Source organism: Carassius auratus, unplaced genomic scaffold (assembly GCF_003368295.1).
Source record: "Carassius auratus strain Wakin unplaced genomic scaffold, ASM336829v1 scaf_tig00215194, whole genome shotgun sequence".
In the NCBI taxonomy this organism is placed as follows: Eukaryota; Metazoa; Chordata; class Actinopteri; order Cypriniformes; family Cyprinidae; genus Carassius; species Carassius auratus.
Window position 1 is genome coordinate 1 of NW_020527976.1, and position 26636 is coordinate 26636.

Sequence of the window (26636 nt, forward strand, 5' to 3'; positions counted from 1 at the left end):
GTATCGAAATATAGTATATGCATTATATTTTCTGCTATATTCCCATATATTTTTGTTTCATAATATCATGTATGACAACTGTACAGGTTTTGTATCTTTGCTGATTAATCAACCCTGCATACTCTGAATCTATTTTTATGATGTACCTTAATTAATCCAGACCTTAATCACTAATTTTTTGAGAATCTGCTTATGAGGAAGATTTAAATTTTTCAAATAAATTTATAAACAAGTATAATTTGTTGAATTGTGGGGAAGTTTGCAGTTGCTTCAGTGATCTGATGCATGAATAGTTTTTGTTCAGTCCTGCAGTCTTTTGTGTAACAGTGACTCTCGTGCACAGTAATAAACAGCTGTGTCTTCAGTCTTCAGGCTTTTCACCTCTAAATGCAGCATGTTTTTGCTGGTGTCTGTGGTGATGGAGAACTGTCCCTGTAGAGACTGAGCATAATACACAGTTGAGCCTATATCTGTCCAATCCACTCCAGTGCTTTCCCTGGTTTCTGACGGATCCAGCCCATATAGTAGTCATTCACTGAGAATCCAGACACAGTGCAGGACAGAGTCACTGATTCTCCAGGCTTTTTCACCACAGAATCTGAGGAGGTCAAAGACTGACCACTAACAGCTGAAAAACATGCAAAAAATCATGTTAGATGGTATAGAAAAAAAATAAGTGACAACAATCTGGAGAAGTGAAATCATTCTCACCTGACATAATCATCAGCAGAACTCCATACTGTAACATTTCCATTATCAGCCAAAAACTGTCAAAGGAAAAGAAACTGCACTGCAGCAGAACACAAACACTGACTGAGGATCCAGTTTATAACACAGTCCTTTGAGAGACTGAGTGACTCTGACTAAATCATGACATTTGCATACACTGTATCTGTTTTACAAACACAACATGTGTGGAAACACTGGAACTGGGAAAATGTATTAAAAATATTTTTGATTAAATTATGATTTATCTGTAACTATATTCATACCTTGTTGTCTTTGAATCTGAATTTTTGCATTTCTCAGCAATATTATTATTTTTTTTGTATATTTTTTAATCGTTATTACTAATGATTTCAGGATATTTCAGTCTGTATAATGTATTATTGTTGTGGGTGGAGTAAATGTTTATTTTTTATGATTGGTGTTTTTTAGTTGTGAAAGCTGATATGAAGTCTGTGGACAGCTGTTGCTGATAGACTGATGCTTTGATGTGACATTTTGAGGCACGTCTAAAGGCTAGTGAGGATGAAGGATTGAGATATGGTGATTCCAGGCAGTTGTTGTTGTTACGGTTAGTTTTTCTACTGTACTTCATTGAAATCAGGATTAAAGTTGGCAACGGATACATCAACTGCTGCTTCAATGACTTTTTAACTCTGGTCCTGGAGATAACGGCCCCAGCCCCACGAGTGCCACTCGGAACCACGAAACACTGGACACGACGACGAAGGGCACTTACTCACCTCAGCATCGTTTACCTCACCTTGGGCACAATTGTTGTGAATAAATCCACCCTCCGGGGATTTATTTTGAGCTCTCCTTGTCGTGTGTTCCTTCCACCCATGACTATACATATATTTATTTTTGACATATTACATTAGTAATATATTGGTTTCATATTTACTTCTGAACAATCATGTGTCAGTGCATCACTGCAGGAATTCTACTGTCACCTGCTACCTGTGCCAGGAATGTTAATTGTACCAAACAGTTTTCAAGTGGAAATGCAACGGGAACTTCTCAACAGGATGTCATGAAAGCATGTATGCAGTTTAATTTGCTGCTTGTTATATTCAGATTTTGTACAGTACTGTAGTTGTATTTGTCAATGTGGTTTTCTTGTACAATAATACACAGCAGTGTCTTCATTCTTCATGTTATTAATCTGCAGATACATCTGTTTATTGCTGTTGTCTCTGGAGATGCTGAAACGTCCCTGAACAGACTGAGAGTATATATCATGTTTCATTGGAAAACTGATTAATAATGCTCAAAAATGATAAAAACTTCTCACAATCTCACTGCACTCATACAGATAAGACATGGTTTATAAGTGGAATTGTATAATACACTGTAATGAGTGAATATGTGTAGTTGTTACCTTTAATAATTATTTATACCTGATCTTGACCACAAAAATAACTTTTGTTGGTATAGTCATGTTAATATTGAGTTGAATAAAACCAGTTGAGCTGATGTTCATTTGTTTTAATGTGTTTAAACTTTTTTTGTACAGAGCGGTGGCTTGTTTAGTCACTGTGTGTATCTTGCACAGTAATACACGGCTGAGTCCTCAGTCTCAAAATTCTTCCCCTGTAGAAACACTGTGTTTTTGGACGTGTCCTGGGTGAAACTGATCTTGTTTTTGACTGAGTCTGTAGTTCAGTGCCACCACCATTACAAAGATATCCAAGCCATTCCAGTGCTTTTCCAGTGGGTTGACGGATCCAATTAATGCAATAGCTTGATTCTGAAATCCTGCAGGAGATGGAGAATGATTCTTGAGGTTTCACAACCATAGATGAAGGTTGAGTGAGCTCAACACAGAAAACACCACCTGAAAATAACAATGAAAGAATGTGTTATAAGTTATGCTTTAACTTCTGTTAACAGTTATGAAGCTTAGTTAAATGCTTTATAGTTTAAATGAGGCATCAGTGAAGCTCACAGGATGCAGCTGCTGCCAGCAGAAGCAGAGCTGATGAGAAGATCATGATTAAAAATATGAATTTTCTCCTTCCGTGCCACAGACACACTTCACTTTAGTACATGGAGCAAATAGAGAATTTGCATAAAGAAATTTTGTTTTCGAGATAAGAAACTTCAGTGCTTCAGTTTCTTTATTTAATTTAGTATCTGGAACAATTGCTTTCTGAAGAAAAGGGACAACATCAGTCTGTACACACAATGACAATAAATTAATTAATACATAAATAATGAGAGGACACCACTTTTCTTTAAGGTGTCAAATTATGATAATGTACAATAAATATATTCTTAATATACAGATACAATTTTGACGTCAAGATTTTGTCACAGCAGTTTACTAGAGAAAGCCCCAGATGTAGAACAATTACGGGATTGATCTTTATTGACTAGATGAGGCACAATCATGATGCTGGTGATTGAGGATAATCTTAACAGTAGGACAGGGCAGTCAATAGGAGAACAAGATGACAGACTTGGGCAAAGTCAGGCTGTAGAGTGGAGGAGATGGAGCAGCAGCAGACAATGACAACACAGCAGATGCAGTAGCAGCTTGAAGAACCAGAGGTTTGATAGTAAGAGCTGCAAGTGAAGCTGCACCAGTCGGACGACTCACTCCTTAGAACAGTAGCCAGGGAGGAACAGGATGTGACAAAGACTAACACAAGACACAAAGACAAACAAGAGAGAGCAACAGGAATAGACAAAACCAAAAATAAAAAGAGCTATGATTAGAGAAAAAAAAGTGAGTAAAAGTGAAAACTAGCAAAGTCAAAAAGACTAATCTGACAAAATTGACCCAATAAAATATAACACAGATCAAGTAGGCTTGGAAGGCACAGTAAAGCGATTAAACAAATTTAAATCACAGGCAAGGCTCCGGGGCAGGTTATGTTCTGAGTTATAGATCTCAAACTGAAGTTGGACCGATCAGAAAAAAAGAAAGAAAACAGAAGTCTGGCTTTAAAGATGATTTTATAATAGTCATTTTATAATTTATATTATTATTATTATTATTATTATATCATCATATTAATATTATTATTATTATTATCTATTACACAAAAGCAATTTTAGTTTATCAGTTATTATAAATCATTTTTTATAAATATTTATATATATACAGATTATGTAATACAAATAAGCTGTAGTATCAAAAGATTGTACTATTTAAAAAATAACAAATCTGATCTTATATGTTCGAGTCTCTATCACTATTTTTTTTCAAATATATAAACAAAGTTAACAAGTTTCACTTGTCACTTTCAATTGCACTGATAAAACAATATTATTTATTTTATTAGTCCTCCTTCATATTTCATATGATGTTTCATTTTGTCACATTCTTCAATATCTTAACGTTTAGCAAAACCTTTAACCTTTAGTTTTGACTCTTCTGGGTCTCTCTTGAGAAGTAAATCAAACTTGCTTTGTGTTGCAAGGCTCGCCAATCACAAGCCTTGGTTAAAGGTTTTCCTAAAGGTTAAGAGATTGAATAATAAGATACATTTAAATGCCTTTACAGTGAAAAAAAAAAACTTATTCATGAAAGAGGACAAAAAAAAGGAATTATCTTGCTTTATCAGTGCAGTCACAAGTGAAACCTGTTATATACATGATCAAAGCCTGAGTTTCAAAGAAAGTTGATGACCAGCATCATGGTACCAACAAAGCCAGATTGGAATGATTTGGTTTTGTCAACTCAAAACTAATCCTTTAACCCTGAATTTGTTCATCTACTATCATGGTACAGTAATGCTCACACACAAAAGGATACATACATACATACTAGACAAGAGGAGCACATGGGCAAACATTAAGTAAAGACAAAGCCATGCGCCCAGATAAGACACGTTAAAAAAGAAAGAATAGACATGATGATTGTCAGGTCAGGACCCTGACATTTGATGTTTTGATATGAAGGCCTTTAGAGATTCCTAATGGTCATTCAAGATACATGCATGTTTTTATTTTGTAGCCTTTTTTTTTCTTCTTTTATGAATAGTAGTTTATTTTAAACACTGCAATAGCAATTTGTAAAAATAAAATTGAAATGAACATCTTTATTTATCTATTGTTATAATCTAGGACTTATAATTTTGATGATTATCAACACAAAGTTATAAAGTGAAAGAACAGACACCTCTTGGTAATGAAACAGCATGAGCACAACTCATTTTTATGAAACAAATTAAAAACAAATTACGTGTAATACTTGGTAATGTATTAAATGCACATTTAAGCAGAACTGTGTTTCCTACTAGGCCACAGATGTGTAATCACGGTCGTGCCGATATTTGTGCCGAAAAAGTGTGATTTTAATTGCATACAAAAGTTTAATAAATAAGCTAATATCGAGTAACTTACTATTTAATTTTTGTCAGTAATGAGATTTGCTTTGTTTTTTGCCCTGTCACTGTCATCGAAGAACAGTCGAGCCTCTAAAAGTAAGCTGTTTTCTGAGGCGTGGACTTGAGTCATGTGAACTTGGACTCGAGTCAGACTCGAGTCATGAATTTGATGACTTCAGACTCGACTCGACAAAATGTACAAAGACTTGCAACTCGACTTGGACTTTAACATCAATGACTCGTGACTTCACTTGGACTTGCGCCTTTTGACTCGAGAAAACTTGCTACTTCCCATGAAAACCTGGGGCAAAAAAATTCACACGGCTGCACCGCTCTCAGTGTATCTGCATCTGTGGAAAAAAATGTGCATCACCTGTATGCATGCAGAGAGCACGCACATGCCTGCACGACATCCAATCACTGTAGTCCTACGTTGGTTTGATTCGACCAGGCATCTAAGCAGGCACATTGCAAGACAACCACTGAAGCGCAACAAGCAACAACGCGCCAGTTGCAAAATGACACCAAAGATAGTTTCGTTTGGCTATAAAAATTACGAGGTTAGTTGACAAAAAACGAGTTGCAATTTGCAAAACATGCTGGTCGAAGATTACAGACGGAGCTGCCACAACGTCCAACTTTGTTCGCCACCTGATGTTGCACAAAGAAAGGTAAGTTTTGAATGAATGCTAAGCACCTTATCGGATGTAGAGTACTGTATCAACGAGGACACGTCTCCCTTGCTGGTTCATGCTAACAAAAATAGGGATTTTTGAACCCGAATTATGAGGTACATGAGTGTAGCACACTCAGATGGAAAACCTCGCCAACATCATGTCAATGTCCGTTTTAAAGTGCCATTTCTACCTTGCTGCTTGGTCGGATAAACACAAATGTATATCTCAGCCTCTCCAACACACAAAAGACAAATACAGGCCATTGTTCTAGTGCAATATGCTGTTGAAATACAGGAATCTTTTGTGAAAATTTTTATTTTCTGTTTTTTACTGTATTTGATTAATGTCATTCAGGGGCGGATCTAGAAATATATTGATGGGGTGGTGAGAAGGGGGCAGGAATTTTTGAGGGGTGGCAACATATGGCAGACATATATTTACTGAATTTAGTCACAGTTATCACAGTTTGATGATAAATATATGTGCACACTACAAAAGGACACAGGCTATCATTTACAAAACTTAATCTCATGCAATCAATGTCTTGCATTTGAAACAGTTCATATAAGGAATAAGCTCCACCACTCTCATAAATGCATACAGTATATTAATACTTCTTTGTAAATTATTATTTGAAGTAACAAAACCATGGTTAATTTGTAGTTACCATTGGTACAAGAACGATGATTTGTGGTGTTATTGTTAAAACCATGGGTAATTGTCGTAAGGGAACCTGAAAGAAAAAAAAAAAAAAAAAAAAAAACTTTCACAGGAATGTGCCTGAAAGTGATAAACAGCCTCGTTTTTACCTAAATTATTTATACTTTATTTTAATATATATTAAAAATGTATAAAGTGTGCAGGGGCAGATCTACCGGGGTGGCATAGGGTGGCAGCAAGTGGCAGCAACGAATTAAAGGTTATGGCCAATTTGAACATTTACGAGCGCGAATCTTTCGTTATTCGTGATCCCGCTCCGAACTCTCGAACTGATTCAAATGATTTGCGAACCCGCTACGAACTCTGACATATATTCAGATATAAATGTAATTTAAAAAATACATTAATAATTTCAGATTTTCAAGTATATACATCAATATATCAATACTGTTGACGGTGTCCATTATCAGTAGGCTTTATATTTATGCTCATCATGAAGTATAGATATTGTTGTCATGAAGACAAGACCCTGGTCTGTCGGAGGCCTCCCTCTATGTCACCTACAGCAGCAGCAGCAATTCTGGTGTGTAAAGACCATAGACTGGATAAAAACACAGAAAACGTGAAGCAGCCGCCACACAGCAGAACCGCCACGCGGTTGAATCGTGGAAATGGAATTTGCTGTATACTGCAGAACGTCATGGATTTCGGCCATATTTGAATGAATAAATCAAAAGTAGAGCATTTAATGAAATCTCGATATGGACTAGTGTCTGCTATATTAAAGGTGTTCAGTACCGTCGCTCCCTAAACGCAGAGTACGCAGTCTGCGTAGAGCACCAACTCCCAGAGGGGACACCATCTACTGTCTATGGGCACCATCCCAGTTGCTCCAAAAAAAACTTCCTCCATTCTCCCTCGCACTTGTGGGTATTAAGGGTGGAAGAGAGCACTGTTAATTCTGTTCATTCTCCTTTCTTTTTACAAACATGCAAACACAAGAATATCATTTGCGAAGAAGCTACATTAAGGCTGCTGCTCAAACTTATTCAAAAATATATATATATATTTTTTTTTATAATTTCTAAATTGGACTGTCTGTTTCTTGGATAAAAGAAAACAAACATTCAGTGAGCGATGTCCGAAAGCTTGACAAGAGCACCACCTCTTGGAAAGGAACAGTACATCTGGAGCATCAGTGAACTCATTCACTGTGACTCTCTAGCGCAGTAATACACAGCAGTGTCTTCAGTCTTGAGGCTGTTCATCTGTAGATACAGTTGACTGCTGGAATCATCTCTGGACACTGTGAACCTGCCCTGAACTGACTGGGAATAGGAGATTGGAGAACTGGACGTGCCGATGTATGCAATCCATTCAAGTCCTTTACCAGCTGCCTGTCTCACTACAGCTGCCCAGTAGCTGCTGAAAGTAAATCCAGAGGCAGTACAGACCAGACGAAAAGATTCACCTGGTCTCTTTACCACAGCTTCAGACTGAGTGAAGGTCTGACAATGAATATCTGTGGAAAAGAGATAAATATAATAAACTGAGAAGTCAGCGAAATGTAAAACTATAAAGACGAAAACCCAATAGTGAGCTAGTTAAATGTATGCATTGATAAATCATTAATATTAAGAATTAGTTACAGACCGTGTAAAAATAATAATAACAGGAGTAAATTAATCATTGTTGTCATAGCTGATTTATGCTCTTCTACAAGAATCATAGTCAGTGAACACGCTTATGGCACAATGCAGCTTATGGGAATTATACACAACAGTTTTGCATGAACTCCTCCTCCAATCTGTGATTTTTTTTTTTTTCTACCACACACACACACACACAAAAGAAGTTAATGATAACAGAAGTTTTGAACATGACTAATAATAACACATCCTTTCATTGTTATTTTCAGGTGGTGTTTTCTGTGTTGAGCTCACTCAACCTTCATCTATGGTTGTGAAACCTCAAGAATCATTCTCCATCTCCTGCAGGATTTCAGAATCAAGCTACTGCATTCACTGGATCCGTCAACCCACTGGAAAAGCACTGGAATGGCTCGGATATCTTTGTGATGGTGGTGGCACTAACATTAAGGACTCATAAAAATAAATAAAATAAAGCTGAAAACACATCCATTCAGAAATCTCCATTGTGTGTTGCTCAGAGACGCAACTACATTGGTTGGTGGTACAAAAACAGACAAAGTAACAGGCCTCTGAAGTGTAAGTAATAATTAATGATGTGTTTACTGAACTATGCTGGTTCCCTCAGTGGAAATTCTATCACAGAAATAGCTCAGTCTGTGGAATAAACAATGTGTTCCAATGCTTAATTTAAACATCTAATCTAACCTTGTGTATGTTATCATATAAAACTACCAGCTCTACTTTTGTATGGTATTGTGGCTGCAGTTAATAAAAGGGCAAGGAAAGTAGTTCACACAGTTTTCACACCACAAAGGCAGAGTTGATGGAAACTGACAGCACACATTCAGGACAATATCAAAGAACAGAAACATGCAGTAACACACAACAGAAGCAGCAGCTTATGAATGACTTGCTGATTAATATTTGTGAACATAATGCAACATCAACACATGTATGAGAATCCCTCTCTGGATTCTGGCAGGGAAACTGTGGCAGTTGAAATGAACAATTTCTCACAGGCAGATAATGAAGTTTTACCTGAAGTTGTCTATGTGAGGGTAAAACTGAAAGGAAAAGATTACATGTGCTGCTCTGTGTTCAACATCATGTTTTGCAACTGTTTGTTTCTGGGTTTTGCTGCATTGATTTGTTCATTAAAGGTAAATGAGATGGATGTTTCTTCTTTTCATAAGTAAAATTTGGATTAGAAACCTTTTCTAAAATGATATTATAGTCATCAAGGTCACATAATTTGCTTCTGCTATCACTTGCTGAGAAGACATAAGAATATAGCAATTTCATGATTGTATTGTCTTCTATTTATGTTTGAATGATCATGTTATTAGCCTTAACATAATTTATTTTAGTGGTTTCTATATGCGTTGTAGTTACAGAATGTAAATAAGTCTTATGAAACTATACATGCATATTCACTTATTTTTTTAGAGACAATAACGAAACGCAGGTGTTTCCTGAGGGTCACACATCAGTAAATATGTGTCTCTCTCTCTTTTATTAATTTATTTTTTATTTATTTTTAGACACTCCCTTGGTCTCCAATACACTCTACACAATTACAGTTTGTTTCATAGTCCATGAATACAGATCATGCATCACTGTCAATTTTTTCATGATCTCTTCAGAATAACTGATGTAGTCATGATGAAGTCCCATCAGCATGTGACATCTTCTACATCATCCAGAGCAGTGTCCTCCTTTAAAACCACTGCTGTGTCAGTTTAGAGGAAAGGACGTTCTCATCTTTGACCAGTTTTCCTCCCAGTCACCACCTGCTCTTCATCAGTGGCCTAAAAAGAGAAACACATTTGGAAAATGAAAACATTTAATTAAACTATCCATTTTCAGATAGAGGTGTATTAACATCCTTAAGGACAGGTAAATAACTGGTTTTATGTTTAATGTCTCTGTCCACAGTGCTCTAAAATCCTATAATGGCAGCACTAGTGAGAGGGCATTAGATATTGTTTGAATAAATATATTACTTTCAGAAATCTTCTTTACTGAAACATGAAAACAGACATGATATTCACATACATCACAAATGTTCATGTACGTGGAGGGCTGCTCTTCAAACGGTTAGTTCACCAAATAATAAAAATGGTCATAATTTACTCTCCACATGTTGTTTCAGACTCATACAAATTCTGCAAATTTTTGGAACACAAATACACATTTGTAATATTCCCTTAATTTGGTCCTTCATTGCTAGTCTGGGAGACCAGTATTTTATTTTGAACATACATGTTTGCTATCATATAATTTAAGATTTATTCATAAACAAATATCGGAATGGATTACTTCTACAATAACTCTCTATTTACGAGGCTTGAAAATCCTGATTATCTATACTATAAATGGATTAACAAAAAAATGAGAAAATTAAAAATATATTCATTTTTGTTGTAAAGACAGAGAAAGGTCATATTGGTTTGGAATGACATGAAGGCAAGTAAATGATTTTTGTGTGAACTTTAAGAACGAAGCCCAAGAATGATGACTCTCCAAATCAAACAACTCCATAGTTGGTTTGAGTTTTGCAATGAACAACACAGACATCGATGGTTTTAATAAAATGAGCACTTAATCACACTGTTGTTGCATCAAAATGTGAAGTAAACCAGCAGGAGACAACAGAAACATTTATTTTATAGACTTACATAAAATCTCAAAAGAATGATGCTCTCCCATATCTCTGGCTTTCAGCATCTACAAAAACAAAAAACAATCATTATTTTACTCTTGAGTAAAAAAAAAAAACCTGATAACTGATAAAATGACATTATGAAGTTTACTTGCCTTAAACTGTCTTTCCCTCTCTTCTGAAGAAGCTGAGAAAACCACCTCTTCACACAAGCAGACTTTTGTGTCCTTAACTCCACAGTTACTTTCAGTTCTGCAAAGAAAAAAAATAACTTGACAGAATTCTGAAGTTTATGACAAATATGACATAAGACATTCATGGACAGTATATTAAAAGTACCTCTTCCATTTATTAATGTTAAAGAAGACCTCAGTTTCTGAGGCGAAAACCGCATCCACGTATATTTCTATATAACGTCAAGCTCTTTTGTTTCCACCATACAACCGGATAAACAATAAACGATAACTTAACATTTTGAATCTTTAACGTTACTTACCATAATGTCTTTCATTCGCTTCTCACTTCTTTCACGCTGAGAAAATGGCGGCTGCTCACATGGAGACGTACGATCTTAACGTGACGTCCGTGCTCTCCTTCACATCTGCGTTCCCCAGCGCCGCTGGGTTATAAGTGAGACCAATTTTCAACGCAAACTTGGGTTAAAACAACCCGATGTCCCACACAGCGGTCTCAACCCAGCATTTGGGTTGAAAAAACAACCCAGCATTTTCTAGAGTATAGAATGTGTATGAGAATGGATCAACAAATAAACAATATTTACTCTTGAGACATTTAAAGATGAAGTATAGGCTACGGAAGGACAAATATCCAAACTTTTTCAGACTATTGCAGTTTGTACTCAAGCTGTCCATGGTTCGTCTACATCGGAAAGTTTCTCAGTGATGAGGAGAATCTGGCTTTGATCTTCAGTGGCACAGAATGGATCCTCAGATCTTTCTTTACTGCACATAGAGAATGATTTTACCAAAAAAATATCAGAAGAGAAACGATAGTAAAAGAAAGACACAGAGGCCATCTATCAGTCTTTTGCATGCCAAAGTAAATTCAAAGTCAAATCTCTCCAATCGCCACCTTTCTCCTATTAGAAACGGGACATATATATATATATATATATATATATATATATATATATATATATACGTGACACTACTGCTCGGTAAGTATGCTCAATGGCTCGCAAGGCTCAAACTGCTTACGAGAGCCATTGCTCGCTCAGGAACTATCAGACGGCGAATCTCCATAGGATGCGTTTAATCAGGTTTTGGCAGGGTTCCCACAGAGTATCTCATCAGATTTCAGTCTCGAACTTAAGAGAATTTGCCGTGTTGTTTGTCAAGCAACAGACTGAATTGATATGAGCAAGCTCTTGATATAGACACTTCGCACGCAATTCAACGTCAGAGTGAACTAATACGACCGACTCACAACTTTACACGAGATCTGCTCCCCGCTGGAAGAAGCCATATATCAACAAAATCAAAGCATCCACGAACAACTGGCAATTTCAACTTTAATTAATCTCTGGACGTCTTCACGAAGCTAAGCAAAGTTATTTCATTTGTACTGCCTAGTGCTATTTTGGCGAATATGCTTCAGACATTGCTTATTGTAAAAGCTATTGTTCAGTTACGTTGCGAGGCATGTTATCATATTACCACACCAGTAACAGTTAAATATACCCATGAGCCTCGTTACTCTGTGGTCAAGGCTGTCGATATTAACGGTTGCTGCTCAGGCTCATTTATTGGGGATACTTTCATCAAACTTATCCAACTACTCCCAACACACTTGGTTTAATCAGTGATCTGCTGTTGCTCAAACTAGTGTATCGATCAAGTGCTGAATACTACATGTACAGATCGCCATTTTGCTCGTATCAATGCTAAAACGTATCCGAAAAAGGCTTATGCTATTGCCTAAATTAAAGTCTGACCATATGATATATGTCATATGACATACATAACATAAATAAATAAATAAGTTATTCATAAAAGTTTTATAATTATTTTTTAAATTATTTTTTATTTTTCATTTAGTACATTTAAAACACCTCAGATTGGACTTATGTTACTTTAGAGCTTGCATATCTGCCACCTTTCTCATGAATAGTTTTTGAACAGGTGCTTGTATCTGTGCTTCCACTGTGTCTCTTGCACAGTAATACACTGCAGTGTCTTCAGTCTTTAACTGACTCATGTGCAGATAGAGATTAGAGCTGTCCTTAGATGCTGTGAATCTGCCCTGAACTGACTGAGCTGAGTTCTTATTAGAATCTGAATAATAATAAATAATCCATTCCAGTCCTTTTCCAGGTGCCTGACGGATCCAGTGCATGTAAGTGCTACTAACAGTAAACCCACTGCAGGCACAGGTCAGTTTGTAGGAAGCACCTGGAGACACAACTACTGACTGTTCAGACTGTGTGAGCACAACCTGACAGTCAATACCTGCAGATAAACACAACATTTAGATTTATGAATATTAATATTGACATTAAAAACTGTTTGTTTATTCAGGGGATTCACTTACAAGACACAGCAGCCAGCAACAGCAAGAGAAATGAAGTGAACATGGTTTATCTGAAGGCTGATCTGGTGATGAGTCCTGCACTCCACCGTGTAGCTGTTTAAATATGAAACAGACATCAGTTCATTTGCATCGAACCCCAGAATAGTGGAATCACTGGAGCTTGAGACTATTGAGGTTCATTGTATATTAAAATAATATTGTACTTCAGTAAATAAATGTAAAATTTTTGCAGCAGGCATGTGCGTAGGCTACAACCCCTCAGTTCCATCAAATAGACATGGCATTGTGTTTTGTTCATGAGAAAGTAGGTAAAGGTCTTTAATAAAGCTGTAGAGCTTAAATGAGTTGTAGTAGAACAGTAAACACAGATCAGCACTTTTCCCATATCAGGTTGTTGTTGTTGATGCACTTCTTGTTGTGAAACCATGCTGATCCTGGATAAATAAATACATAATTCAAATATTGAAAATATGTGATAGTTTACTTGTGTATTAAAATTTTTTAAATTTTATATTCGGCAGCACAGTTATTTAGATGTACAAGTAATAAAATGTAATACTGTGCGTGTATAAATATAATTAAACTGATTTATGCTATATGTGTTCACTTTATATACATATGTACATATACATGTAAATATGTAATTTGTCTTTTCTTTCTATTGAGTATTTAAACATGAAAAAATCTGATAAAAGTTTAGTGTTCAGCTTTAAACCCTATCAAGCATTAACTTACACAAATTATTTGTTTTTATAAAGCTATTACATATAAAAAATGTAGTGAAGTTTTTGTCTTTATTGTGATGTGTTATGTATCAAGTAATATGCATTATATTTTCTGCTATATTCCCATATATTTTTGCCTCATAATATCATATATGACAACTGTACAGGTTTTGTATCTTTGCTGATTAATCAACCCTGCATACTCTGAATCTATTTTTATGTTGTACCTTAATTAATCCAGACCTTATTCACTAATTTATTTGAGAATCTGCTTATGAGGAAGATTTTTTTTTTTTTTTTTTTTTTTATAAATGTATAAACAAGTATAAATTTGTTGAATTGTGGGGAAGTTTGCAGTTGTTTCAGTGATCTGATGCATGAATAGTTTTTGTTCAGGTCCTGCAGTCTTTTGTGTAACAGTGAGTGTCTTGCACAGTAATAAACAGCTGTGTCTTCAGTCTTCAGGCTTTTCACCTCTAAATGCAGCATGTTTTTGCTGGTGTCTGTGGTGATGGAGAACTGTCCCTGTAGAGACTGAGCATAATACACAGTTGAGCCATGTCTTTGCCCAATCCACTCCAGTGCTTTCCCTGGTTTCTGACGGATCCAGCCCATATAGTAGTCATTCATTGAGAATCCAGACACAGTGCAGGACAGAGTCACTGATTCTCCAGGCTTTTTCACCACAGAATCTGAGGAGGTCAAAGACTGACCACTAACAGCTGAAAAACATGCAAAAAATAAAAATAAAAAATCATGTTAGATGGTATAGAAAAAAAATAAGTGACAACAATCTGGAGAAGTGAAATCATTCTCACCTGACATAATCATCAGCAGAACTCCATACTGTAACATTTCCATCATCAGCCAAAAACAGTCAAAGGAAAAGAAACTGCACTGCAGCAGAACACAAACACTGACTGAGGATCCAGTTTATAACACAGTCCTTTGAGAGATTGAGTGACTCTGACTAAATCATGACATTTGCATACACTGTATCTGTTTTACAAACACAACATGTGTGGAAACACTGGAACTGGGAAAATGTATTAAAATATTTTTGATTAAATTATGATTCATCTGTAACTATATTCGTACCTTGTTGTCTTTGAATCTGAATTTTTGCATTTCTCAGCAATATTATTATTATTTTTGTATTTTTTTTTAATCGTTATTACTAATGATAGTGGATATTTCAGTCTGTATAATGTATTATTGATGTGGGTGGAGTAAATGTTGTATTTTTTATGATTGGTGTTTTTTTAGTTGTGAAAGCTGATAAGAAGTCTGTGGACAGCTGTTGCTGATAGACTGATGCTTTGATGTGACATTTTGAGGCACGTCTAAAGGCTAGTGAGGATGAAGGATTGAGATATGGTGATTCCAGGCAGTTGTTGTTGTTACGGTTAGTTTTTCTACTGTACTTCATTGAAATCAGGATTAAAGTTTGCAACGGATTCATCATTGCTGCTTCAATGACTTTTTAACTCTGGTCCTGGAGATAACCCCCGACCCCTGCACATTTTGAATGTCTCCTTTCTCTCAGACACCCATGTCTGGTTTTGGCGTCTCTACTAAAGAGATTATAACCTGTTTGTTTGTGGAGATAGCTACAAATTGAGCAGTGTTTGGAGACTCCAGCTCAGGAATAGCTTGACAGTTGTGCTTGGGACATCCAGACCAAGCCAGTCAATTTAGACAATCACACTTTTAAACTCATGTTAGCTTTTCTTTACTGAACTCACAAATTCAGTTTTTGTGTACCATTCAAGTGATTTCACTATAATTACATAGATCAGCATGTAAGGTTATCATGGCAACTACATCACACACTAATTACTTGTAAGGTAATCTATTGTAATGCTAGCAATAAACACACTGAAAATAATGCACTATAACCGTGTTTGTCAACACAACCTCAAATTAGTCTTTTATAAAGCAAATCAAGGATTGAATTACTCGCCCACTACTTTAAAATATTCATCTTTGGAAAATGTTTCATAATATAATATAATTATAATAATATAAGTTAATGCAGTGGAAATGGATGAGGAACACCTGCACGCGCTCGTCATGGGCTGATCGGCCCCAGCTGCGGTTCATTTGACGATGGCCTTCTTCACTTCTTTCCAGAAACCAGTGGATACACGATAAGCCCCTCCAAGAGTGCCACTCGGAACCACGAAACACTGGACATGATGACGAAGGGCACTTACTCACCTCAGCATCGTTTACCTCACCTTGAGCATAATCGTTGTTAATAATCCCACCCCCTAGGGTATTTATTTTGAGCTCTCCTTGTCGTGTGTTCCTTCCACCCGTGACACCATCTATATATATATATATATATATATTGTGACGAGTCAGCTGCCTCCTCCCTGATTATCGCCGGCACCCCGTCCTAAATCGCCGCCCTTCACCAGGCTCCCGACTGGAGTGGGTGTGTGAGAGGAGGGGCGCTGGACGAGTCAGGGCTGGCGGCGTGTGATGGGGCACACCTGAAGGAAGTGGAGCCTCATTACCGCCGCTGTTTAAAAGCCCAACGCGCCTCTCCTCAGGGGACCGGTCTCTTCCCCGTGCATGCACGCTGGTGTCCTCGTGGGTCCAGGAAGGGTGCGTTGAGGGACTCCCGCGCCACCAAGACGTGAGCTGCCGGACCCGCGATCCGGATGGGAACCGCACCCGTATACACGGCCGACGGGCCAGGATGCCGGGCCGTCCATCCCCTACCAGCGCCGCGGCCAAAGAGAGAGACGCGGCCGCTAGGAGAAGCCGCCGCCCCTCGCGCCCCGGACCTAGGAGGGGAGCGCGTGCGGCCGCCGGACTCCGCCCCTTGCCTGGACCCTTCCTCGGTGAACACTGCCCGACCCACACAAACCCCACAGCACAACGAGGACACCAGATCCCCTGCTATTTTGGACACTTTCCCCCTTTGGCCACTTTTATTCCCTTTGTTTTATGATTTCTGTTAATAAAAGCCTCTCCGAGGCCTGACGCCACGCCCACTGTGTCTGTCTTGTGCTCCTCCCGTGACACTGGTGGAGAATGCGGGCAGGCGGAGCCTAGACAGCGCAGATGGGAAACGTCTGGTGACGTCACCCCCTCTCGCTTGCAAACGTTCGTGAGAACCCAGACTGGGACGGAGGAAAACTGGGGACAGCCTCCCAGCCACACAAGGGGTAAGTGACTTTTCCATTGTCATTTTACCCTGTGGTTGGTTGAGGCTGTCACTAAAACCCGGTTTCTCTGTCCCTGTTCTGGTGCGCTGCGAGAGGGAGGACCGCCCGGAGAGGAAGCCCCGCCCACTCCGACCGTTTGGAGCCTGGTTGAGGATGGTAGCACTCCCGTGTGGGTGGCGCCCTGATGACGGGGATGTCGCTTGGGAGGGGGAATGTGACGAGTCAGCTGCCTCCTCCCTGATTATCGCCGGCACCCCGTCCTAAATCGCCGCCCTTCACCAGGCTCCCGACTGGAGTGGGTGTGTGAGAGGAGGGGCGCTGGACGAGTCAGGGCTGGCGGCGTGTGATGGGGCACACCTGAAGGAAGTGGAGCCTCATTACCGCCGCTGTTTAAAAGCCCAACGCGCCTCTCCTCAGGGGACCGGTCTCTTCCCCGTGCATGCACGCTGGTGTCCTCGTGGGTCCAGGAAGGGTGCGTTGAGGGACTCCCGCGCCACCAAGACGTGAGCTGCCGGACCCGCGATCCGGATGGGAACCGCACCCGTATACACGGCCGACGGGCCAGGATGCCGGGCCGTCCATCCCCTACCAGCGCCGCGGCCAAAGAGAGAGACGCGGCCGCTAGGAGAAGCCGCCGCCCCTCGCGCCCCGGACCTAGGAGGGGAGCGCGTGCGGCCGCCGGACTCCGCCCCTTGCCTGGACCCTTCCTCGGTGAACACTGCCCGACCCACACAAACCCCACAGCACAACGAGGACACCAGATCCCCTGCTATTTTGGACACTTTCCCCCTTTGGCCACTTTTATTCCCTTTGTTTTATGATTTCTGTTAATAAAAGCCTCTCCGAGGCCTGACGCCACGCCCACTGTGTCTGTCTTGTGCTCCTCCCGTGACAATATATATATATATATATATATATATATATATATATATATATATATATATATATATATATATATATATATATATATATATATATATATATATAATTATTATTATTTATTTTTATTTTTTTGACAGTATTACATTAGTAATATATTGGTTTCATATTTACTTCTGAACAATCATGTGTCAGTGCATCACTGCAGGAATTCTACTGTCACCTGCTACCTGTGCCAGGAATGTTAATTGTACCAAACAGTTTTCAAGTGGAAATGCAACGGGAACTTCTCAACAGGATGTCATGAAAGCATGTATGCAGTTTAATTTGCTGCTTGTTATATTCAGATTCTGTACAGTACTGTAGTTGTATTTGTCAATGTGGTTTTCTTGCACAATAATAAACTGCAGTGTCTTCATTCTTCATGTTATTAATCTGCAGATACATCTGTTTATTGCTGTTGTCTCTGAAGATGCTGAAACGTCCCTGAACAGAATGAGAGTATATATCATGTTTCATTGGAAAACTGTTTAATAATGCTCAAAAATGATAAAAACTTCTCACAATCTCACTGCACTCATACAGATAAGACATGGTCTATAAGTGGAATTGTATAATACACTGTAATGAGTGAATATGTGCAGTTGTTACCTTTAATAATTATTTATACCTGATCTTGACCACAAAAATAACTTTTGTTGGTATAGTCATGTTAATATTGAGTTGAATAAAACCATTTGAGCTGATGTTCATTTGTTTAATGTGTTTAAACTTTTTTTGTACAGAGCGGTGGCTTGTTTAGTCACTGTGTGTATCTTGCACAGTAATACACGGCTGAGTCCTCAGTCTCAAAATTCTTCCCCTGTAGAAACACTGTGTTTTTGGACGTGTCCTGGGTGAAACTGATCTTGTTTTTGACTGAGTCTGTAGTTTCAGTGCTACCACCACTACAAAGATATCCAAGCCATTCCAGTGCTTTTCCAGTGGGTTGACGGATCCAATTAATGCAATAGCTTGATTCTGAAATCCTGCAGGAGATGGAGAATGATTCTTGAGGTTTCACAACCATAGATGAAGGTTGAGTGAGCTCAACACAGAAAACACCACCTGAAAATAACAATGAAAGAATGTGTTATAAGTTATGCTTTGACTTCTGTTAACAGTTATGAAGCTTAGTTAAATGCTTTATAGTTTAAATGAGGCATCAGTGAAGCTCACAGGATGCAGCTGCTGCCAGCAGAAGCAGAGCTGATGAGAAGATCATGATTAAAAATATGAATTTCTCCTTCCGTGCCCCAGACACACTTCACTTTAGTACATGGAGCAAATAGAGAATTTGCATAAAGAAATTTTGTTTTCTGAGATAAGAAACTTCAGTGCTTCAGTTTCTTTATTTAATTTAGTGTCTGGAACAATTGCTTTCTGAAGAAAAGGGACAATATCAGTCTGTACACACAATTACAATAAATTAATGAATACATAAATAATGAGAGGACACTTTTCTTTAAGGTGTCAAATTATGATAGATGTACAATAAATATATTCTTAATATACAGATACAATTTTGACGTCAAGATTTTGTCACAGCAGTTTACTAGAGAAAGCCCCAGGTGTAGAACAATTACGGGATTGGTCTTTATTGACTAGACGAGGCACAATCATGATGCTGGTGATTGAGGATAATCTTAACAGTAGGACAGGGCAGTCAATAGGAGAACAAGATGACAGACTTGGGCAAAGTCAGGCTGTAGAGTGGAGGAGATGGAGCAGGAGCAGACAATGACAACACAGCAGATGCAGTAGCAGCTTGAAGAACCAGAGGCTTGATAGTAAGAGCTGCAACTGAAGCTGCACCGGTCGGACGACTCACTCCTTAGAACATTAGCCAGGGAGGAACAGGATGTGACAAAGACTAACACAAGACACAAAGACAACAAGAGAGAGCAACAGGAATAGACAAAACCAAAATAAAAAGAGCTATGATTAGAGAAAAAAAAAGTGAGTAAAAGTGAAAACTAGCAAAGTCAAAAAGACTAATCTGGCAAAACTGACCCACTAAAATATAACACAGATCAAGTAGGCTTGGAAGGCACAGTAAAGCGATTAAACAAACTTAAATCACAGGCAAGGCTCCGAAGACCTGGGGTCTGTACCATGATGCTAGATTAGCTGACTAGACAGGTACATTTCAGGTTAGTTTGCACCAATCCTGGGTTTTAGGTACCACATAAGTGGCTTGGCTTTTAGCGGCATTCATTGCAAGTAACTTACACTCCACGGCTAAACTGCTCCGGGGCAGGTTATGTTCTGAGTTAGAGATTTCAAACTGAAGTTGGACCGATCAGAAAAAAAGAAAGAAAATAGAAGTCTGGCTTTAAAGATGATTTTATAATAGTCATTTTATTATTATTATTATTATTATTATTATTATTATTATTATTATCTATTACACAAAAGCAATTTTAGTTTATCAGTTATTATAAATCATTTTTATAAATATTTATATATATACAGATTATGTAATACAAATAAGCTGTAGTATCAAAATATTGCACTATTTAAACAATAACAAATCTGATCTTATATGTTCGAGTCTCTATCACTATTTGTTTTCAAATGTATAAACAAAGTTAACAAGTTTCACTTGTCACTGATAGAGCAATATTATTTAGAGCAATATTATTTATTTTATTAGTCCTCCTTCATATTTCATATGATGTTTCATTTTGTCACATTCTTCAATATCTTAACGTTTAGCAAAACCTTTAACCTTTAGTTTTGACTCTTGCTGGGTCTCTCTTGAGAAGTAAATCAAACTTGCTTTGTGTTGCAAGGCTCGCCAATCACAAGCCTTGGTTAAAGGTTTTCCTAAAGGCTAAGAGATTGAGTAATAAGATACATTTAAATGCCTTTACAGTGAGAAAAAAAATACTTATTCATGAAAGAGGACAAATAAAAGGAATTATCTTGCTTTATCAGTGCAGTCACAAGTGAAACCTGTTTTATACAGGATCAAAGCCTGAGTTCACAAAGAAAGTTGATGACCAGCATCATGGTACCAACAAAGCCAGATTGGAATGATTTGGTTTTGTCAACTCAAAACTAATCCTTTAACCCTGAATTTGTTCATCTACTATCATGGTATAGTAATGCTCACACACAAAGGATACATACATACATACTAGACAAGAGGAGCACATGGCAAACATGAACAAAGACAAAGCCATGCGATCAGATAAGACAAGTTAAAAAAGAAAGAATAGACATGATGATTGTCAGGTCAGGACCCTGACATTTGGGGCCCTATCTTGCACCCAGCGCAATTGACTTTGTACACCGACGCATGTGTCATTCCTATTTTGCACCCGCGCAAAGCGCGCTTTTCCCTCCACAGAAGCACGTCGCTAAACTAGCGAATGAACTTGCGCTCCCTGGGCGGTTCAGCGCAAAAAAGGAGGCGTGTTCCGGCGCAAACAATCCCTGGTGCTATTTTGATGTTCCATTAAACAATTGCGCCACTGACCAGAAAAAACCTAGTCTAAAGTCAGTGGCGCGTTGCGCGTTGTTCATTCTGCTATTTTAAGGGTGCATGCTTGACCATAATGTATAGCGTGCACAACGCGCATACACTTTGTTCATGTAATCTACACAGATGCAACAGTTATTTTTGCAATTCATAAATTGTTACACTTACAAAAAATATTAACACATGAGATGACGGAAATCATTGTGGTGTGCCACGAAGATGTGAAAAAATAGGCATAAATCTAGCTTAAAAATTATTCAGGCTAATTGTAGTAATTAAGGATCAGACCTGTTTGAGGTCATATATGTATAAGGACATCTGACAAATTGGTTTGTCCGTCAAGAACCAGGAAAAAAAAAATCGATGAAACAATTGTGGCTATTTCCTCCCACGCCTGTTTAACCGACGCTATTTTGGGTGGGTTTCTCCCATCCCCATACAACACAACTTCTCTGTCTTTCACTGCTCTTACAAGAACATCAGTCTCCTCGGCTGTGAACCGCTCCTGGCGTGCGCCTGGTAAATACGCCATAATAATAGCAATCCATAATGGAACTTGCGCACCTGCTTTTAAAGGGAATGTTGGATGACGCTCTGATTGGTTTATTTCACGTTACGCCCAAACCACACCTATGAATAATGAAGCTGCTTCAGACCAACCCACTTTAGATTTGCGCCGGGCGCAAGAGCCATTTATCCCGCCGGGAAAATAGCAACAGCGCCGAGACCCGCCCACAAAGTTACTTGCGCTTCGCGCTTTGACACTTGCGTTTCAGATCGTTAAAATAGGGCCCTTGATGTTTTGATATGAAGGCCTTTAGAGATTCCTAATGGTCATTCAAGATACATGCATGTTTTTATTTTGTAGCCTTTCTTTTTTTTTCTTTTTATGAATAGTAGTTTATTTTAAACACTGCAATAGCAATTTGTAAAATAAAATTGAATGAACATCTTTATTTATCTATTGTATAATCTAGGACTTATAATTTGATGATTATCAACACAAAGTTATAAAGTGAAAGAACAGACACCTCTTGGTAATGAAACAGCATGAGCACAACTCATTTTTATGAAACAAATTAAAAACAAATTACGTGTAATACTTGCTAATGTATTAAATGCACATTTAAGCAGAACTGTGTTTCCTACTAGGCCACAGATGTGTAATCACGGTCGTGCCGATATTTGTGCCGAGAAAGTGTGATTTTAATTGCATACAAAAGTTTAATAAATAAGCTAATACTGAATAACTTACTATTTAATTTTGTCAGTAATGAGATTTGCTTTGTTTTTGCCCTGTCACTGTCATCGAAGAACAGTCGAGCCTCTAAAAGTAGCTGTTTTCTGAGGCGTGGACTTGAGTCATGTGACTTGGACTCGAGTCAGACTCGAGTCATGAATTTGATGACTTCAGACTCGACTCGACAAAATGTACAAAGACTTGCAACTCGACTTGGACTTTAACATCAATGACTCGTGACTTCACTTGGACTTGCGCCTTTTGACTCGAGAAAACTTGCTAGTTCCCATGAAAACCTGGGGCAAAAAAATTCACACGGCCGAGCCACTCTCCGTGTATCTGCATCTGTGGAAAAAAATGTGCATCACCTGTATGCATGCAGAGAGCACGCACGATGCCTGCACGACATCCAATCACTGTAGTCCTACGTTGGTTTGATTCGACAGCATCTAAGCAGGCACATTGCAAGACAACCACTGAAGCGCAACAAGCAACAACGCGCCATTTGGCAAAATGACACCAAAGATAGTTTCGTTTGGCTATAAAAATTACGAGGTAGTTGACAAAAACCGAGTTGCAATTTGCAAAACATGCTGGTCGAAGATTACAGACGGAGCTGCCACAACGTCCAACTTTGTTCGCCACCTGAAGTTGCACAAAGAAAGGTAAGTTTTGAATGAATGCTAAGCACCTTATCGGATGTAGAGTACTGTATCAACGAGACACGTCTCCCTTGCTGGTTCATGCTAACAAAAATAGGGATTTTTGAACCCGAATTATGAGGTAAATGAGTGTAGCACACTCAGATGGAAAACCTCGCCAACATCATGTCAATGTCCGTTTTAAAGTGCCATTTCTACCTTGCTGCTGGTCGGATAAACACAAATGTATATCTCAGCCTCTCCAACACACAAAAGACAAAAACAGGCCATTCTTCTAGTGCAATATGCTGTTGAAATACAGGAATCTTTTGTGAAAATTTTTATTTTCTGTTTTTTACTGTATTTGATTAATGTCATTCAGGGGCGGATCTAGAAATATATTGATGGGGTGGTGAGAAGGGGGCAGGAATTTTTGAGGGGTGGCAACATATGGCAGACATATATTTACTGAATTTAGTCACAGTTATCACAGTTTGATGATAAATATATGTGCACACTACAAAAGGACACAGGCTATCATTTACAAACTTAATCTCATGCAATCAATGTCTTGCATTTGAAACAGTTCATATAAGGAATAAGCTCCACCACTCTCACTAATGCATACAGTATATTAATACTTCTTTGTAAATTATTATTTGAAGTAACAAAACCATGGTTAATTTCTAGTTACCATTGGTACAAGAACGATGATTTGTGGTGTTATTGTTAAAACCATGGGTAATTGTCGTGGGAACCTGAAAAAAAAAAAAAAAAACTTTCACAGGAATGTGCCTGAAAGTGATAAACAGCCTCGTTTTTACCTAAATTATTTATACTTTATTTTAATATATATTAAAAATGTATAAAGTGTGCAGGGGCGGATCTACCGGGATGGCATAGGGTGCATAGGGTGAAAATTTACGAGCGCGAATCTTTCGTTATTCGTGATCCCGCTCCGAACTCTCGAACTGATTCAAATGATTTGCGAACCCGCTACGAAATCTGACATATATTCAGATATAAATGTAATTTAAAAAATACATTAATAATTTTCGATTTTCAAGTATATACATCAATATATCAATACTGTTGACGGTGTCCTTTATCAGTAGGCTTTATATTTATGCTCATCATGAAGTATAGATATTGTTGTCATGAAGACAAGACCCTGGTCTGTCGGAGGCCTCCCTCTATGTCACCTACAGCAGCAGCAGCAATTCTGGTGTGTAAAGACCATAGACTGTATAAAAACACAGAAAACGTGAAGCAGCCGCCACACAGCAGAACCGCCACGCGGTTGAATCGTGGAAATGGAACTTGCTGTATACTGCAGAACGTCATGGAATTCGGCCATATTTGAATGAATAAATCAAAAGTAGAGCATTTAATCAAATCTCGATATGGACTAGTGTCTGCTATATTAAAGGTGTTCAGTACCGTCGCTCCCTAAACGCAGAGTACGCAGTCTGCGTAGAGCACCAACTCCCAGAGGGGACACCATCTACTGTCTATGGGCACCATCCCTGTTGCTCCAAAAAAAAAACTTCCTCCATTCTCCCTCGCACTTGTGAGTATTAAGAGTGGAAGAGAGCACTGTTAATTCTGTTCATTCTCCTTTCTTTTTACAAACATGCAAACACAAGAATATCATTTGCGAAGAAGCTACATTAAGGCTGCTGCTCAAACTTATTCAAAAATATGTATATTTTTTTTTATAATTTCTAAACTGGACTGTCTGTTTCTTGGTCAAGAAAACAAACATTCAGTGAGCGATGTCCGAAAGCTTGACAAGAGTGCCACCTCTTGGAAAGGAACAGTACATCTGGAGCATCAGTGAACAGTGAAGGTGGTTTTTGTATTGTTTTGACACTGAACTCATTCACTGTGACTCTCTAGCGCAGTAATACACAGCAGTGTCTTCAGTCTTGAGGCTGTTCATCTGTAGATACAGTTGACTGCTGGAATCATCTCTGGACACTGTGAACCTGCCCTGAACTGACTGGGAATAGTAGATTGGAGTACTAGCTGTGCTGATAAATGCAATCCACTCCAGTCCTTTACCAGCTGCCTGTCTCACTACAGCTGCCTCGTAGCTGCGGAAAGTAAATCCAGAGGCAGTACAGACCAGACGAAAAGATTCACCTGGTCTTTTTACCACAGCTTCAGACTGAGTGAAGGTCTGACAATGAATATCTGTGGAAAAGAGATAAATATAATAAACTGAGAAGTCAGCAAAATGTAAAACTATAAAGACGAAAACCCAATAGTGAGCTAGTTAAATTTATGCATTGATAAATCATTAATATTACGAATTAGTTACAGACCGTGTAAAAATAATAATAACAGGAGTAAATTAATCATTGTTGTCATAGCTGATTTATGCTCTTCTACAAGAATCATAGTCAGTGAACACGCTTATGGCACAATGCAGCTTATGGGAATTATACACAACAGTTTTGCATGAACTCCTCCTCCAATCTGTGATTTTTTTTTTTTCTACCTGTGTACACAACAACAACAACAACAAAAAAACCCGATAACATAACTTTTGAACATAACTAATAATAACACATCCTTTCATTGTTATTTTTTCAGGTGTTTTTTTTTTTTTTTCTGTGTTGGGCTCACTCAACCTTCATCTATGGTTGTGAAACCTCAAGAATCATTCTCCATCTCCTGCAGCTGATACAGTCATCTGTCAAATCGCTCCAATCACTACCTTTCTCCTATTAGAAACGGGACAGAAGTGTGAACGAAGTGTGTTTTTGGTTGCCAGGGCAAGACAACCCTGCACAGATTACCAAAAAAAAAAACAGCATTAAGGGACCAGTGGATGGAGTTTTTTTTTTTTTACAGAGCATCAACGGAGTTGTGCAAGTGTTTTTGTTTGTTCCCTGCATTTCGAAGATGCTTGTTTTACAAACAAGGCCCAGTTTGACGCCAGATTTGCATATAGTTTATTTCTTAAGGATAATGCAGTCCCAACGAAAAAGGGTCACGATCGTGTGTTGGAACCGCAGGCGGTGAGTAAAACTGCTTCAAATATCTCTGTGTTGTTAACTTAGCTATCGGCGTGTAAGCACATCAAGTAAACAACATGCAATGTTGGCATCAAACTGCACTTTCCACATGTACACCTTAAAAAAAAAAAAAAAAAAGACGACATAAAGTGGAACTTA

The 26636-nt window shown here is 38.3% G+C and overlaps 1 long non-coding RNA gene, 1 pseudogene and 2 gene segments (V, D, J or C); all 4 read right to left on the bottom strand.

Annotated features, from left to right (window-relative positions):
* Window positions 1-257: 257 nt before the first annotated feature.
* Window positions 258-827, bottom strand: LOC113093874 (Ig heavy chain V region 6.96-like; annotated as a pseudogene).
* Window positions 828-2513: 1686 nt separating this feature from the next.
* Window positions 2514-2733, bottom strand: LOC113093877 (uncharacterized). The gene is made up of 2 exons (XR_003287922.1): window positions 2675-2733; window positions 2514-2563 (listed from the first exon to the last, which is right to left on the bottom strand). It is a non-coding gene; the product is annotated as an uncharacterized LOC113093877 (long non-coding RNA).
* An 8860-nt stretch (window positions 2734-11593) lies between these two features.
* On the bottom strand, window positions 11594-14871 carry LOC113093861 (Ig heavy chain V region 6.96-like). The segment is given in 4 exon segments: window positions 11594-11676; window positions 13096-13182; window positions 14367-14711; window positions 14808-14871. Coding segments are annotated over 4 exon segments (561 nt in total).
* Window positions 14872-18721: 3850 nt separating this feature from the next.
* On the bottom strand, window positions 18722-19325 carry LOC113093876 (Ig heavy chain V region 914-like). The segment is given in 2 exon segments: window positions 18722-19154; window positions 19266-19325. Coding segments are annotated over 2 exon segments (351 nt in total).
* Window positions 19326-26636: the final 7311 nt, after the last annotated feature.